Below are 13,404 nucleotides of genomic sequence, written 5' to 3'. Positions count from 1 at the left end.
CCGTTATATTGGCTGGGCTGCAAAAATATTCGTTGTGAGCTGCATGTGGCCCGTGGTCCAAAAGTTTGACATGCTTACTTTAACCACTTGCAACACCGGTCAGGGCCATTTTTCTTTTCTTTTTGAAATAGTGCGTGTTTACCACCCCAAGTCAAGTTTCTTTCCATTACCATTTATCCATTTTTTCTTAAAGATTACATATGTGTATAGACATTGTAAACTCCATTTCACAATGATGCTTCTGAACTGTATGTTAGAAGTTCTGTTTAAGTCTAGGTATTTTTTAGAAAAATCAGATTTTTAAAAAGTGGTCATAGTACAGCTTATCTGGTAGATCACACCATCCACACATCATGTAAATCTGGCAAGTTCTATTGCTTTAGCAGCTCTGTAAAGAGTGCTGGGCTTGGAAGGCAAGAGACCAGGGTCTGCTACTGATTAGATAGCTACATGACCCAGGGCAATTCACTTCACCTTATTTTAGATGACAGTTTTCTTATCTGTAAAATGAAGGGATTGGACTAGATTATTAACACTTCCTTGCAAAAAAGTACTAGAGAGAATTGTATAACTGAAAGGCAGGAAGTTGAATAATTGAGGCATTGGCATTTAGGTTGATTTCAAAATTGCTTTAAATTTTAGAAAACAATTCCTACATGCTTAATGCAATGTATCTCACACTGGTTAAATCCGTAAATGTCACTCCATCTTATTGTTGTTCCTTATTTTTGCTGCTAACAGTTTAATATTCAGGACAGAGTCTGGAAATTATTACCTCTGAATGGTAGAACTGAGAGTTTGGTGAAGAGATGGACTAGCCTTGTATATCGGTTGGGATTTTTAACAATGATTCTGATATTAAAAAAAAAAAACAGTTCATAAACTTCTTTTGAGAATTATTTTTAAAAAATTAGTCAGGAGGAAAGAGATGCTATATAATCCTTAGAAAGTAATGAATGGCCTTTCTGCTATCTCTTCTGTTTAGCTCTTTCTGCAATGTTTGAGTGGCTTAGTGTCACTCCTATCTTTGTGTATTTTTTCCAAGATCACCTTTTAAAATTTTAATTTTGTGTATGTCTTCATAAAAATGTCTCATCAGAGTCCAAAATTCTGAATAATTGAACACATGATCTGCACAATAGCATTTTTTTTCTGGTAACAAATAATTGGTCAGTAGCTACCACTTAAATGGTGTGAGAGTGAGAGAAGAAACTTGACATTTTTATCTGAACGTGTTTGGCAAATTCTTTGCAACTCTAAGGTATTTTTCCTTCAGTAACAGTGCAATTGATTCCAGAAGAAAGCAGAATAGTTTCTGAAATTCAGTTTCTACATGTTAGCATCCTCTGGTGAAGATCAAATTTCTTTTGATCTTGTCATGCTTTCAAGTGAACTCAGAGAGGTGTGTTATTTCATAATCTTATCCTAATTCCCTGTGGTAAGAATTGAAAATTCATAAATGCATTTTGCAGATATTTTAGAATAATCCTTATGATTTTTTATCTACTTAAAAATCATACTAGGTATTTTACAAAGACAGGTAACACAAAATGGTAAACTTTGTGTCAGTAGAATCAAATTGAATTTTTTATTTGCCCTGTTTATTTTTTAGATTTTATTTTTCAATTACAGTTGACGTACAATATTATATTAATTTCAGATTTCCCAGTTTATTTTAAAATATGTGGTCATGAAAGTCTTTAACCATCTGCTGAATAAAAATAATTCTGCAAGCCACAGAGTGTCAAATAAGTTTTTGCAATATAGTAGGGAGTAAATTTCTTAAGAACTTTTTTTTAAAAGTAGAAGATTCAAGTAAGCTATAATTATTTCATGTAATTTTGACTGGAAGTATTTCCTGAAGCATGTTCAGGAAAATTGGTGGATTGAACCAAAGAATGATAGCAATCAAGAGTTCTCAGGGAGAGATTTGATACAATCAAATAAAATGGACTTTGAGCATTTTTGAAAGTTCAGGACACTAAAAAGTGCCCCTGGGAAAGTAAATTTTGGAATAAAGGAATCCAAGAGAACTGGATTTTAAAAAACAAGTAATTTTATAAGAAAAGCTATATTAGTATGCATAAAAAAAATAATAGAATGCCTCCTTTGAACCTAGGAGTGTATCAGTACCTGAGTCAAGTGAGAAAATCACAAAAAAGTGAAATGAGACCAAATTATTAGAGTATTAAGGAAAAATTACATCAAGTAGGGTCAGAAAATATAATGTGAGAAAAGAGTTTGAAAAGGAGATACAAGAAGCAAGATAATTCCATTCTTTTAATGATATGGCATCTTCCTACGGTGCATTTCACAATTTTAAAAACTTCCTTTATAGGTGTGCTAGCTGTAAACAATTTTAAAAGACTTTTGAATATTTTAAAGTGACTCAACTCTCACAGTGTTTTGTTTACCTAAGGGGACAAGTAAACCTTGCCTTATATCTATCAGAATTAGGGTTCGTTTGAATTGTGAAAAGGAAATTCTTCAAGTTCAAAAGCTTTAACTCACACAGATATTCCATATAAAGCCAAGGGAAAAGTTATTTGTGTCCTCAGGAGACAGAGTTGATGGGAAAAGCAGGGCTTCTTATTTTTCATCTCATTCTGTTTCACTGGTTGGTTTACCAACAAAAGAGCAGTCTGTGGTGACAACGATGATACAGTGTTAAGTTGGAGAAGATATTAAGTTGGTTGAAAAATGCTGTTGAGGTTGATTTTTCAAATTGTCTGGGTTGTTACAGAACATATTTCCCCCAACCTTGTAGAGAGCAGATGGAAAAAGAAAAGTAGTTTATCTTTCAACAAGAGAATTGCTGGCCCTACTAAATTTAGACTCTTTGGCTTTAACTTGCGACATCTGGGAAAATACTCAAATCCGTTAATTATCTAGTTTGTAACCACCTAGAAGAAGAGCTCAAGGTCCAGGATGGCCCTCTGTATGGGATAGCAAAGGGCAAATATTATCAGGCTGATTTCATTTCCTTTGGGTCTAACAGAAGGAGCAACATGTATTGTCTCTAAGATTCCAGCAAGGCTTTTTATTCAGGGCTTGCTAACAGGCTAGGAAGACTTGGACTGAACTGAAACTACTGTCCAAATAGACTTTTGGGTTTGTGTGCCCCAAATGGGTCAGTGCACTGGCTCTGCACCAAGTCAAAGGGACATAGTAAGTGGTGCCTTGCAGTGAGAGGTTGCTGTGTGAGAGAGCCTGGCTTGTGACCATCTATACTATAGAAGGATTATTTTTGCTCTTTGAAAACATTCATTGCCATTCTCTTTCAATAGCTATCATCCCAAAGAATTTTAATTATTCGATTAATTTCTGATTTACAAACAGCCAATTTAAAGAGGCATTTCTCTAGTGGAAAGTTAGACGCAGCTGCCCTAAATATGTTTTTCAGTTACCTTGGATGGGTAAGTTAATAGCATGTTCATTAAATCTGCACTTTATACCAAGTCTGACCAGATCATTTGTGTTTTGAAAGAGGATTACAAGTGACCTTTAGAGAAAGAGCAGCAGTTTTCAGAACACCACTGGCCCTAACACCACTCCCACATCCCCTTCAAGGACAGTTGATTGGCTTTTATCTCTTTTACTTGTTTATACTTCCTGGCAAGTTTTTAGTGGAGGAAAGTGTTCTTCTATTTTAAAAAAACAAGAAATATAAATAAATTAATCAGAAAAATGGTCTAGCCAAAATGGGATGAAGTTCAGGAAGGACAAGTAATGGGATGTTGAGGTTTGGGGGACCAACTAAATGACAATCCCACCTTTCCCTCCTTCACTGAAACCAATGGGGAAATAAGACACAGGAGCCAGCCAGAGTTCTAAATAACAGTTTTATTCTTGTTAAAAGCTAGACTAGAGGATATAGCCTAGATGTATATTCTCAAAAGCTTTCAAATAGTTCACATATTGACAGACCTCCCCTATAGGTCTTTTGGAGGGACAGAGCCTACCCCTTAAGCACCATATGTCAGAGAGCAGATCAGAAAGTCAGAAAAAGCTTCAGCAACAGGCCTAGAGGGAGCATGCCAGTTTCCTGTTGCCAAACCCACCCCTCAGATAAGTACCATATTTTCCCACATATAAGACGCCCCCGTGTATAAGCCCCCCCCCCACCACCACCACACACACACTTTCCCAACCCAAAATTAAGAAATCAATATTTTAAACATTTTGCTGGTTTTCCTCTTAAGGCCGTCTTCTTTTTTGGCATCTTAAGGAGTTGTTGGTCCTGTTTTCTCCACTGTCTGATCATACTAGTACACTCAGTGGAGGGAGGTCCAGATTGTCTCTCTGCAGCTCTGTTTCCATGCTCTTTTGCATAGCTGATTATATTCAATTTGAATTTTGCAGAGTAAGACAATCGCTTACCAGTATTTATCTTTTTGTTTTTTGACATCTTCATGTGCTCAGACCGCTCTGGTCCATGTTGCATTTGCGCACTCTCCACCTCCACCTCCAATTATGGCATCAGCTGACATCCATAGCAATAAGGCCCGTGATTGAAGGAAGCCTGTTTGACAAGATATGGGCAGCTACTCACTGTATGGCTCCCTCTTCCCCTGACTTCCTTATATAAAACACCCCTCTATTTTCAGTCTAACAATTTTAGAAAAAAATAGCGTCTTATACATGGAAAAATACGTAGATGGAAATAAGGATGAAGAAGGTCAGAAACAGCCCCAGTAAGAAGTAAACGACTTACTTGCTTTACTTGCTTTGGTAGTTACAGCCAGGAATAGACTAGGGCAGTGATGGGCAACCTTTTGAGCTTGGTGTGTCAAACTTCACCAAAAAACTGAGCATAACTCGGGTAGTGTGTCACTTTGAGGAAAAAACTAACTCCAAGACTCTAGTCGCAAATGTTTCATCCTCAGGAGCAGCAAATGTTTCATCCTCAGCAGGCGGCCGCGTGTCATCAGAAATGGCTACGCGTGTAAGTGCTGACATGCATGTCATAGGTTCGCCATCACTGGACTAGGGTTTTCCAAGTCCTGATCTACTGTTCCCATACCCAATTGGTCTGCATTTAGGCATCAGGAAAAGTAGGCTTATATTAAATAAATTTGGAACTTCTGTTAAAGTTACAAACTTTTAAGCTAATATAAGGAAACATGTCTATGACATGAATATGTGGAATACATAGTAGAATCTCTAGTACAGCGGTTTAAATTGGTGGGCTCTCAGGTTACCTGGGTTCAAATCCTGGCTGTATCATTTACTAGTTGTTTTACTTGCACAAGTTGCTTATCCTCTCTGAGCTTCAGTGTGCTCATCTATAAAATGGAAATAGTAATAGGGTTATAAGGCTCAGATGAGAAGGATACATATAAAATGCCAATGCGTGGCATAAATGAATTACTGACACATAGGCACTGATAAATATTACCTATGGTTATTATTTATCATCACCATCATTATCATCACCATCATTTTACTTCTGGGAAACTTTAAAACTTGAATACAATAAACTCCTCTTTAGGATTTCACCCATCCCAGGCTACTCCTTTGTCCTAAACCTCCATTCTTTAGGTTTTCCAGGCTAGAAGTTTTGTAATCATCTTTTACTCCCTCTCCTTTAGGCTCGTTGTCTGTCACTGAGTCCTATCTTATTTGTTTGAAATGTTTCTCAGTTAACCTCTTCCTCTTCATTCCCATTCTAACTCAGGCCCTGATTCCCTCTGGCCTGGATTACTGCTATTTAATTACTCCTAGCCTCTTTTTCCTGATATAGCTTCTCCTTCTCCAGTATATCTTATATGTCCCTGCCAGCCTGACCTTCCTGAGACGCTGCTTTGATCCTGTTTCCCTCTGCCTTGGAATCTGTAATGAGTCTATTGTCTGTCAAAGCAAGGCCAAGGTTTCCTAACTGACCCCCAAGTCCCTCTAGAACATCTCTGGCCGATGGATATATGATACCAGCCATACACAAAATTGAAAATTTTCTAGTAGCACAATAAAAAGTAAAAAGAAACAGGTAAAACTTATAGTAATATATTTTATTTAACTGAAAATATTTAAAACATTGTCATTTCAAAGTATAATCAATATAAAAATAAAATATATTTTCATTCTCTTCTGTTCCAAGCCCTCAAAATCCCATGTGTATTTTACACTTATATCACATATCAAATCAGACTATTCATGTTTCAAGTGCTTAGTAGCTATATGTGGCTAAAGGCTACTATGTTAGTGCACTTGTAGCGTGTGAGTCCCTACCAATGTCACCTCCATAAACAAGACATACCCAAATCTTACTTCTTCCTGGTTAAAACAAAATAGGGATGATAATACCATGCCTCTTTTATTGGTTTGCGCCAAGCAAATGTGAAGTGTGAAAGTGCTTTGTAAGTTGCAAAGCTCCATGAGAATGTAGGGAGGTTACTACCAGGAGTAAAGTTTTTACTGACATGAGAGTAAGATATCTTTGGAGTAAATTAAAAATAAAATACTATATTAAGAAGATAAATGGGCTGTCCTCAATTCATTTGTGGGGAAAAAAGCAACTTTAAGCAATGAAAGAAGAATATAAACATATGCTTCCTCCCACTAGCTCTTCATAATGATCTTTTTGAAGACTTTTATACTTTTTATTTCATTCATTCTTTAATCCTCACCCACGGATATTTTTCCATTGATTTTTAGAGAGAGTGGAAGAGAGAGGAACAGACAGAAAAAAAGCATTGATTAATTGCCTCCTGCATGAGCTCCGACCCGGGTGGGGAGGAGCCTGCAACCAAGGAACATGCCCTTGACCTGAATTGAACCCAGGACCCTTCGATCTGTAGGTTGATGCTCTATCCACTGAGCCAAACTGGCTAGGGCCATAATGATTTTTTTGAAACAAATTTGTCACATTAATAAGGTTCCCTAATTATTTAAATTAATCTTTGCGCCCCGCCCCCAACTTCAGTATTCTGAGGAATGGATTTAGGACCACTTAGTTCTTCTCTTGCTACCAAAAAGTTTATTGCTTTGGGTACTAAGTGTAGCCCATATGCCTTGTAGTACTGAGTTAGGAGAAGCTTTCTGATTTCATTCAGATTCACCCACTTCATTGCAAAGAATTGGAATTGACCTAAAAACAGAACACCAGTGATTTAAGTGGAGAAGTGATTTGTAAAATGTTTTCAATCCATTTTATAAGGGAAATTTTAAAGAGCAATTATTTTGACAGGTTGGTTAGTAAGACTACACAATCAGAGAACACATTAGTTTAAACTAGAGGCCTGGTGCATGAATTCGTGCACCAGTGGGGTCCCTCGGCCTGGCCTGCGGGATCGGGCCGAAACTGGCTCTCTGACATCTCCCGAGGGGTCCCAGATTGTGAGAGAGTGCAGGCCAGGCTGAGGGACCCCACCGGTGCACAATCAGGGCAGGGGAGAGACGTGGGAGGTTGGCCAGCTGGGGAGGGACCGTCTGCCCCCTGGTGGTTAGTGCACATCATAGCGAGCGGTTGAGCAGCCTTAGCATATCATTAGCATATTATGCTTTAATTGGTTGAATGGACAACTGGACACTTAGCATATTAGGCTTTTATTATATAGGAGAGTGATGAGTTATAGGGTGCTTGCTTAAGTGATATGCAAATCTTATCCCAGCCCTTTACCAAATCAAGTAGGTCACTAATTTTTCTTTAATTGTGACTTGAACTATCTGTGGCTTACAGGAATTCAACACTTGTTATAGATATAACTCTTAAGTTTACAGTGTGGGAAGTAAAGTCAACTTTATAAAGTGACTTCTGGGAGAAGGACCCCACCATTTACAGGTTTGCCTAACTAGAAACCTCAACTTAATGTATGACCCTTTTTTCCCTCTAATTATATACTAAATCCTTGACTCCACCTCTGAAATACTTCTTTTATCTGCAACCTCCTCTCTATCCTCACTGCCCTCACTCAGGTTTTCATCGCTTTTCTAATAAGCTATTGCAACAATCTTCAAACCAGTTTCCCTGCCTCAAGCTTCAGCTTCCCTTCCACCCCACAATTTATTCTCCAACTCCCAGCAGAATGAACTTGCTAAAATTAGGGATCATGGCACTCCTCTAATGGAAAACCTCAAGTTATTCCCAGGGCCAAAAGATATGATCCAAACTACTGAGCACAATATACAAAGCACGTATAGTCACAGCCTGACTTATCACCCTTGCCTTCTTCCATGTACCCACAAAAATGATAATCAAATTACTTGTGGTTCCCTAGTAGTCCCTATCCTCTTATGAACTCTCTGTTCTCTTCCCTTGGCCTGCCTGCTCCACTCCTCACTTCAGTGTGGAAAGTCCCATGACCTTCATGCCATTAGGCTTCCTCAAATGCCCCATGTTCTGTGAGAAGCCTTCCCTAACTCTCTGATCTTTCAGACTCCATAACTGCATTCCTTATTACTTTGTGGCATGAACTCCTAAAGGCTAATTCCTTTTTATATCCCTAGCACGTAACATTCTTCCCAACATATCATAGTTGGACCATAAACATTTGTTAAATAAATAAAGGAAAGAATTGATGCAATCCCTTTCAATTCTACACCTTTCTTTTCTACCCCAAAGAGGAAAGCTAATTTTTGAATTCAGTGTGATTGGCAATCACCTGCTGATATTTCTAGGTATTTGATGAAGACAATTAAAATTTTAATCCTTCCTTTTAGCTCAAGTTTAGATGGTCCAGTGCAATAAGATTTTCCTTGGGCCATAGGTAATTATTCTCGAGCCCTACTTTCCCCTAGTTCTAAAAGCCATATATACAGTCTGGCCAAAAGAACATATGGGAAGGTTTTACCTTTAGATCCGTTTACCTACAGAATATGTTAGGAATATTTTAAAACTGTACATTTTTTAATTAGAATCCCAGATTAATGGCCTGGGATGGATCTTAATTAGGACCACCTTTTACCGTGTGTGGTTATGCAGGTTGTGCACTGTTCAACCTTAGGGGGCACCATTTTCATTCACCATTACAGTGTAAATGACTCTCCTCCAGGGTTATCATGCTCAGTCTTACATAGTGTGCCTGCTTACCTCATCCTCATCATCTTAAGATAATGAAATTTAGGTTCTAAGAGCCAATAGGTTTGCTCAAGGTCATGCAGATACTTCATGAGAAGGTGTAGTCAACAATCTGTCCCCTTTCCACATCTCAGTCATTCTGATCCAAAGTGCTTCAGGAAACTAAAACTAGAAAATATAGTATTTGCAAGATAGTATTTGCTATATTTGTATGGATGTGGACAGTATGCTTTTAGCTAAGCATGAAATTTAAATAATTTTGTTTATCTCTGTATTACCTATTCTTTTTAAAAAATATTTTTTTATTGATTTTAGAGAGAGGAAGGGTTGATTTTAGAGAGAGGAAGGGAGAGGGAGAGAGAGATAGAAATATCAATGATGAGAGAGAATAATTGATCAGCTACCTCCTGCATGCCCCACACTGGGGATTGAGCCTGCAACCTGACCAGTAATCGAACCGTGTCCTCCTGGTTCATAGTTCAACTCAACCACTGAGCCATGCCAGCCTGGCTGTATTACCTGTTCTTGCTTTCCATCTCCAACTGTATTGGCCTGGTCACATGACTTCAGTATTTTTAATATCACTACTGCCCTCGGCTACCAAGACTCTGGTGGTTGCTTTGTCCCACCAAGCTGCCAACTGTGCTGTTTTTTTCTCTCCCTTGCTGCCCTACTCCTTTGTGACCTATATTAGCTGCCTTCTTCTTTTGGCTTCTCTTCTTGGCATTTTGTGTTGCTCTGTTTTTATAGCCATTGCTGACCCATCAACCATTACTCATAGCATGTTGGCTATTGACCTTGGGTCTTTGGTTCTTTTCTGCTGTGGTGTGCCTAGGGGATGCTGCTTCTTTGCTAAAACATTTTTCTTTTCTTTCTCCAATTATTCTAGATTTGGGGCTTTCTGAATTCTTGAAGATGCCAGAAGAGTTGTCTCCAAATAATTGTGGCTCTATTCCTATAACAATCCCCTACTTCCACTGCCTTTACTCTTGCTTGGGAGGAAGAATCTTGGTTAGAAAAGTTCATGTATATCACACACCCATAGCTGATTTTCTCTTTTAAGGACAATGCATTTAAAAATTATTCCATCCTCTACTCCTTATTCCATGCTCATTAATGTCAAACTAAGGTAAATACTGAGGTGTTTTGGTGGGTTTGTTTGAGCTGGAATAGAAAACTGGTTTCTTCAGCCAAAGCCCTCCAGCTACAATGGACAATGTAATGTTTGCATCTTTGTTCTTGATCATTAATGCTGGAAAATTTTTCTGAAACTGATTACTTGCCTTAGTTCCACTTGTTCAGTCCATATATAGAATAGAATCAGATTAAGGAACTATTAATTTGTTAAAGGTTTTATGCTTGCTATTTAGTGGTTGTTTGCACTTTATATATTATTCACTGTATAACGGAATTTCTTTGTAAATGTTTGATTTTCAGGCTGGTTGGAAGGAAAATCATGCAACATTCATGAGTGAACTAAAAAATCTTCAGGCTTCTGGACTGACGACCCTTGGTCAGGCTCTAAGATCCTCATTTGATTTGTTAAATCTCAATAGATTGATATCTGGAATAGACAATTATGGACAGGTAAAAATATTTTTGAGTGAGTACAGCTAACTTATTTTGGTGACTTGGGGTAAGAATTTAAGAGTGGGTATGGTTACCAAGTTTTCTGCTACTTTTCATAACTTCCAAAAAGAAATCCATATATCTTTTAATTACATTTTTTAAAAAATTCTCTTTTGGGAAGGTCTGGTATGTGACTGGATCATAAAATAGTTAAAATTGCCTACCTGTCAGGTCATTAGATATCTGAGAATGGGATGAATAAATTGCTGAGAAATACTGAAGCAAGACAACTGAAGAGAAACTTTCAATCTCCTTAACTCCCTCATCCCTCCCAATTCAATGAAAAAGATATAGAATGAGAGGAAGGCAGAATAGCATTTGCTGCTGCTATCATTGTCCTTTCCTACTTGAAAAGCTCTGCTCACAATAACCAGTCACTCTCCAGGTTACAGAGAGTAAGTCACTTATGTTCCTCCAGCTGTGCCAGGATTTTGACGCAGGCAGATGGTGTGGATGATGCTGCCATTATAATCTCTTTAATAGCTTTATTTTATGATTACTTGGAAAGCAGAGGGAGAGGAGTATTTGGATGTGATAGTTTGGGAGTTCCTTAATTATAAGAATTTCTCAGTTTATTCTGGATGCTACCTCTTCAAGGATTGTTATTTTCATCCCCACCCACTTAGTCCCTAATCTTTTCCTTCTTATTTATCCAGGCAAATTTTATCACAGTCTTGGGAGATCACTGGCAAGGCAAATGTAAAAGTTTAAATACAATTTTATTACTTCACATGGCTCTAATACTTTTTAAATGTATTTTAGGGGAGAAATCCATTTTTTCTAGAACCATCTATTTTAATTACCATCACAGATGGAAATAAGTTAACAAGTACAGCTGGTATTCAAGAAGAGGTGAGATTTCTTTTTTTTTAATTTTCATTTAAATGGCAGAGAACGTGCAGCTATTTCTGGGGGAGGCATACATTTCTAGTTAAGAATAAGTTTAATGAAATCTTCTATCTTGGTAATCCTTGAAAGATTGCTTCATTTTATTGAGTACATGAAAGAAAAGTGGACCTCCTAATTCTTTTACTCTTCATGTATGGGTTGTTATGATGAAACTTTTCAAATTTTGCCTTCTCAGCTTCATCTTCCTTTGAATTCTCCCCTGCCTGGGAGTGAACTAACCAAAGAACCTTTTCGTTGGGATCAGAGGTTATTTGCCCTAGTGTTACGTTTGCCTGGATTGGCTTCTACTGAGCCAGAGCAACTAGGGAGTGTACCAACTGATGAATCTGCTATCACACAGATGTGTGAAGTCACCGGAGGTATTGGCAATATTTACTATTTCTAAAGGAAGAATTCAGGGCAGCAGAGTATAGTTTCTCTTAAATACCATATCTGGTCTTTACTTGTTTCCCTTCAGAATATTTTTAATGCTGCTGCTTAAGCTCATTAATAGTGTGATGTTTGCTGCCAATGTAGTTATGATTATTTCAAGTTATATTTTAGAATGTCAAATGCTTCTATTGTGAAATAGTATTTTATTTGATCAAACTTGTACTCTTTGTTTTTCCTTTTGATATAGGTCGTTCCTACTGTGTTAGAACACAAAGAATGTTGAATCAGTGTTTAGAATCTCTAGTTCAAAAAGTTCAGAGTGGTGTGGTTATTAACTTTGAAAAAACAGGACCAGATCCACTTCTTATTGGAGAAGGTACAGTAGATAACTTTGTTTTTACCCTATAGTGTTATTGAGGAGAACCATCTATGATTGGAAAGACATTAATCATAATAGGCAGTCTTCACTCTACACATGCATTCAAATGGTTACAAACATCCATCCAAACAACTACCATTTACTCATTGCCTATATATACATGTCAGGTGGCCAAATTCTAGCAATTTTAATTCAATGTCAAATCTTCCTAAGAAAATTCTTCCTTTTCCCTACCGATTTCATATTCCCTGATCCCCAGTCTTGGAATGACACTGAATTATTTACCTCTCTATTCACAAAATATCTGGAAATTCACTACAGAGTGCCACTCAACTAGTTTGGTCTTGTGGGTGCCAAATGTACCAAGCTATCTTTATGGAATCTTGTGTTTGTTACCACACGTCAGCAAGTGATTGTGAATATTTATGCTAGTATTCTATAAGATCCTACACCAGTATTTTTCTGAACACTTTTTAACTGAAGAACATTTTCTCTTCAAATGAGATTTTACTGAAAGTTCAATATCTTAAAATACATGAAAGCAGAGCTATTTTTGTACAGAGGAAGGAATTTCTCCCTCAAATCATACCTGCATTACAAGGCTTCTCCTCATTGCTATCAGTTCACACACATACATACTTGTTTGTACCTCATTACTGAAGTGCTTGTCTGATCTGATCCATACATTTCAATTGCCATGGCCACAATCAGTGGTAGCTAGCTGCCTAAAGAAGAAAAGAGCTAAGTGCATAGGGGCAGAAAGACATACATTTCTGTCTGAAGTAGTAGATCCTGTGGTTACTGACCTTTTTGCTATTTAGTTCAGGAACCCTTTGAGAAACTGTTGGAAAAATAGAAATTCCATCTCCCTAGGAAAATGGATAAAGGCCACAAGCACACAATTTTGTATTTAATTTCAGGGGTTTCTTGGACTTCAGTTTAAGAACAACTGCCATAGAAGACTGAGGCATTACAACCTATTTTAAATTAAGTTAATAATAAAGGAAGGACATGATATATTGCTAACAATTTACTGTTCAATCCACAATTTTGTGTTCATTTAACATGAACTTAGAACTTTCATACTGAAAACCTTTGG

The 13,404-nt window shown here is 37.4% G+C and overlaps 1 protein-coding gene across 3 annotated transcripts in view; it reads left to right on the top strand.

The window, feature by feature from the left end:
• LOC103302098 (integrator complex subunit 6-like) overlaps nt 1-13,404 on the top strand; it is a 68,535-nt gene that overhangs the window by 15,918 nt on the left and 39,213 nt on the right. For all 3 annotated transcript variants that reach the window (XM_028135985.2, XM_008159131.3, XM_054728869.1), the window contains 4 exons: nt 10,454-10,603; nt 11,408-11,497; nt 11,730-11,913; nt 12,174-12,302. In XM_028135985.2, the coding sequence (XP_027991786.1) occupies nt 10,454-10,603; nt 11,408-11,497; nt 11,730-11,913; nt 12,174-12,302 (553 nt within the window). The remainder of the gene's footprint in view (nt 1-10,453; nt 10,604-11,407; nt 11,498-11,729; nt 11,914-12,173; nt 12,303-13,404) is intronic.

Source organism: Eptesicus fuscus, chromosome 1, assembly GCF_027574615.1.
Source record: "Eptesicus fuscus isolate TK198812 chromosome 1, DD_ASM_mEF_20220401, whole genome shotgun sequence".
NCBI classification, from domain to species: domain Eukaryota; kingdom Metazoa; phylum Chordata; class Mammalia; order Chiroptera; family Vespertilionidae; genus Eptesicus; species Eptesicus fuscus.
Note: the sequence above shows the minus strand (reverse complement) of the source record. Positions and strands in the feature narration are given on the sequence as shown.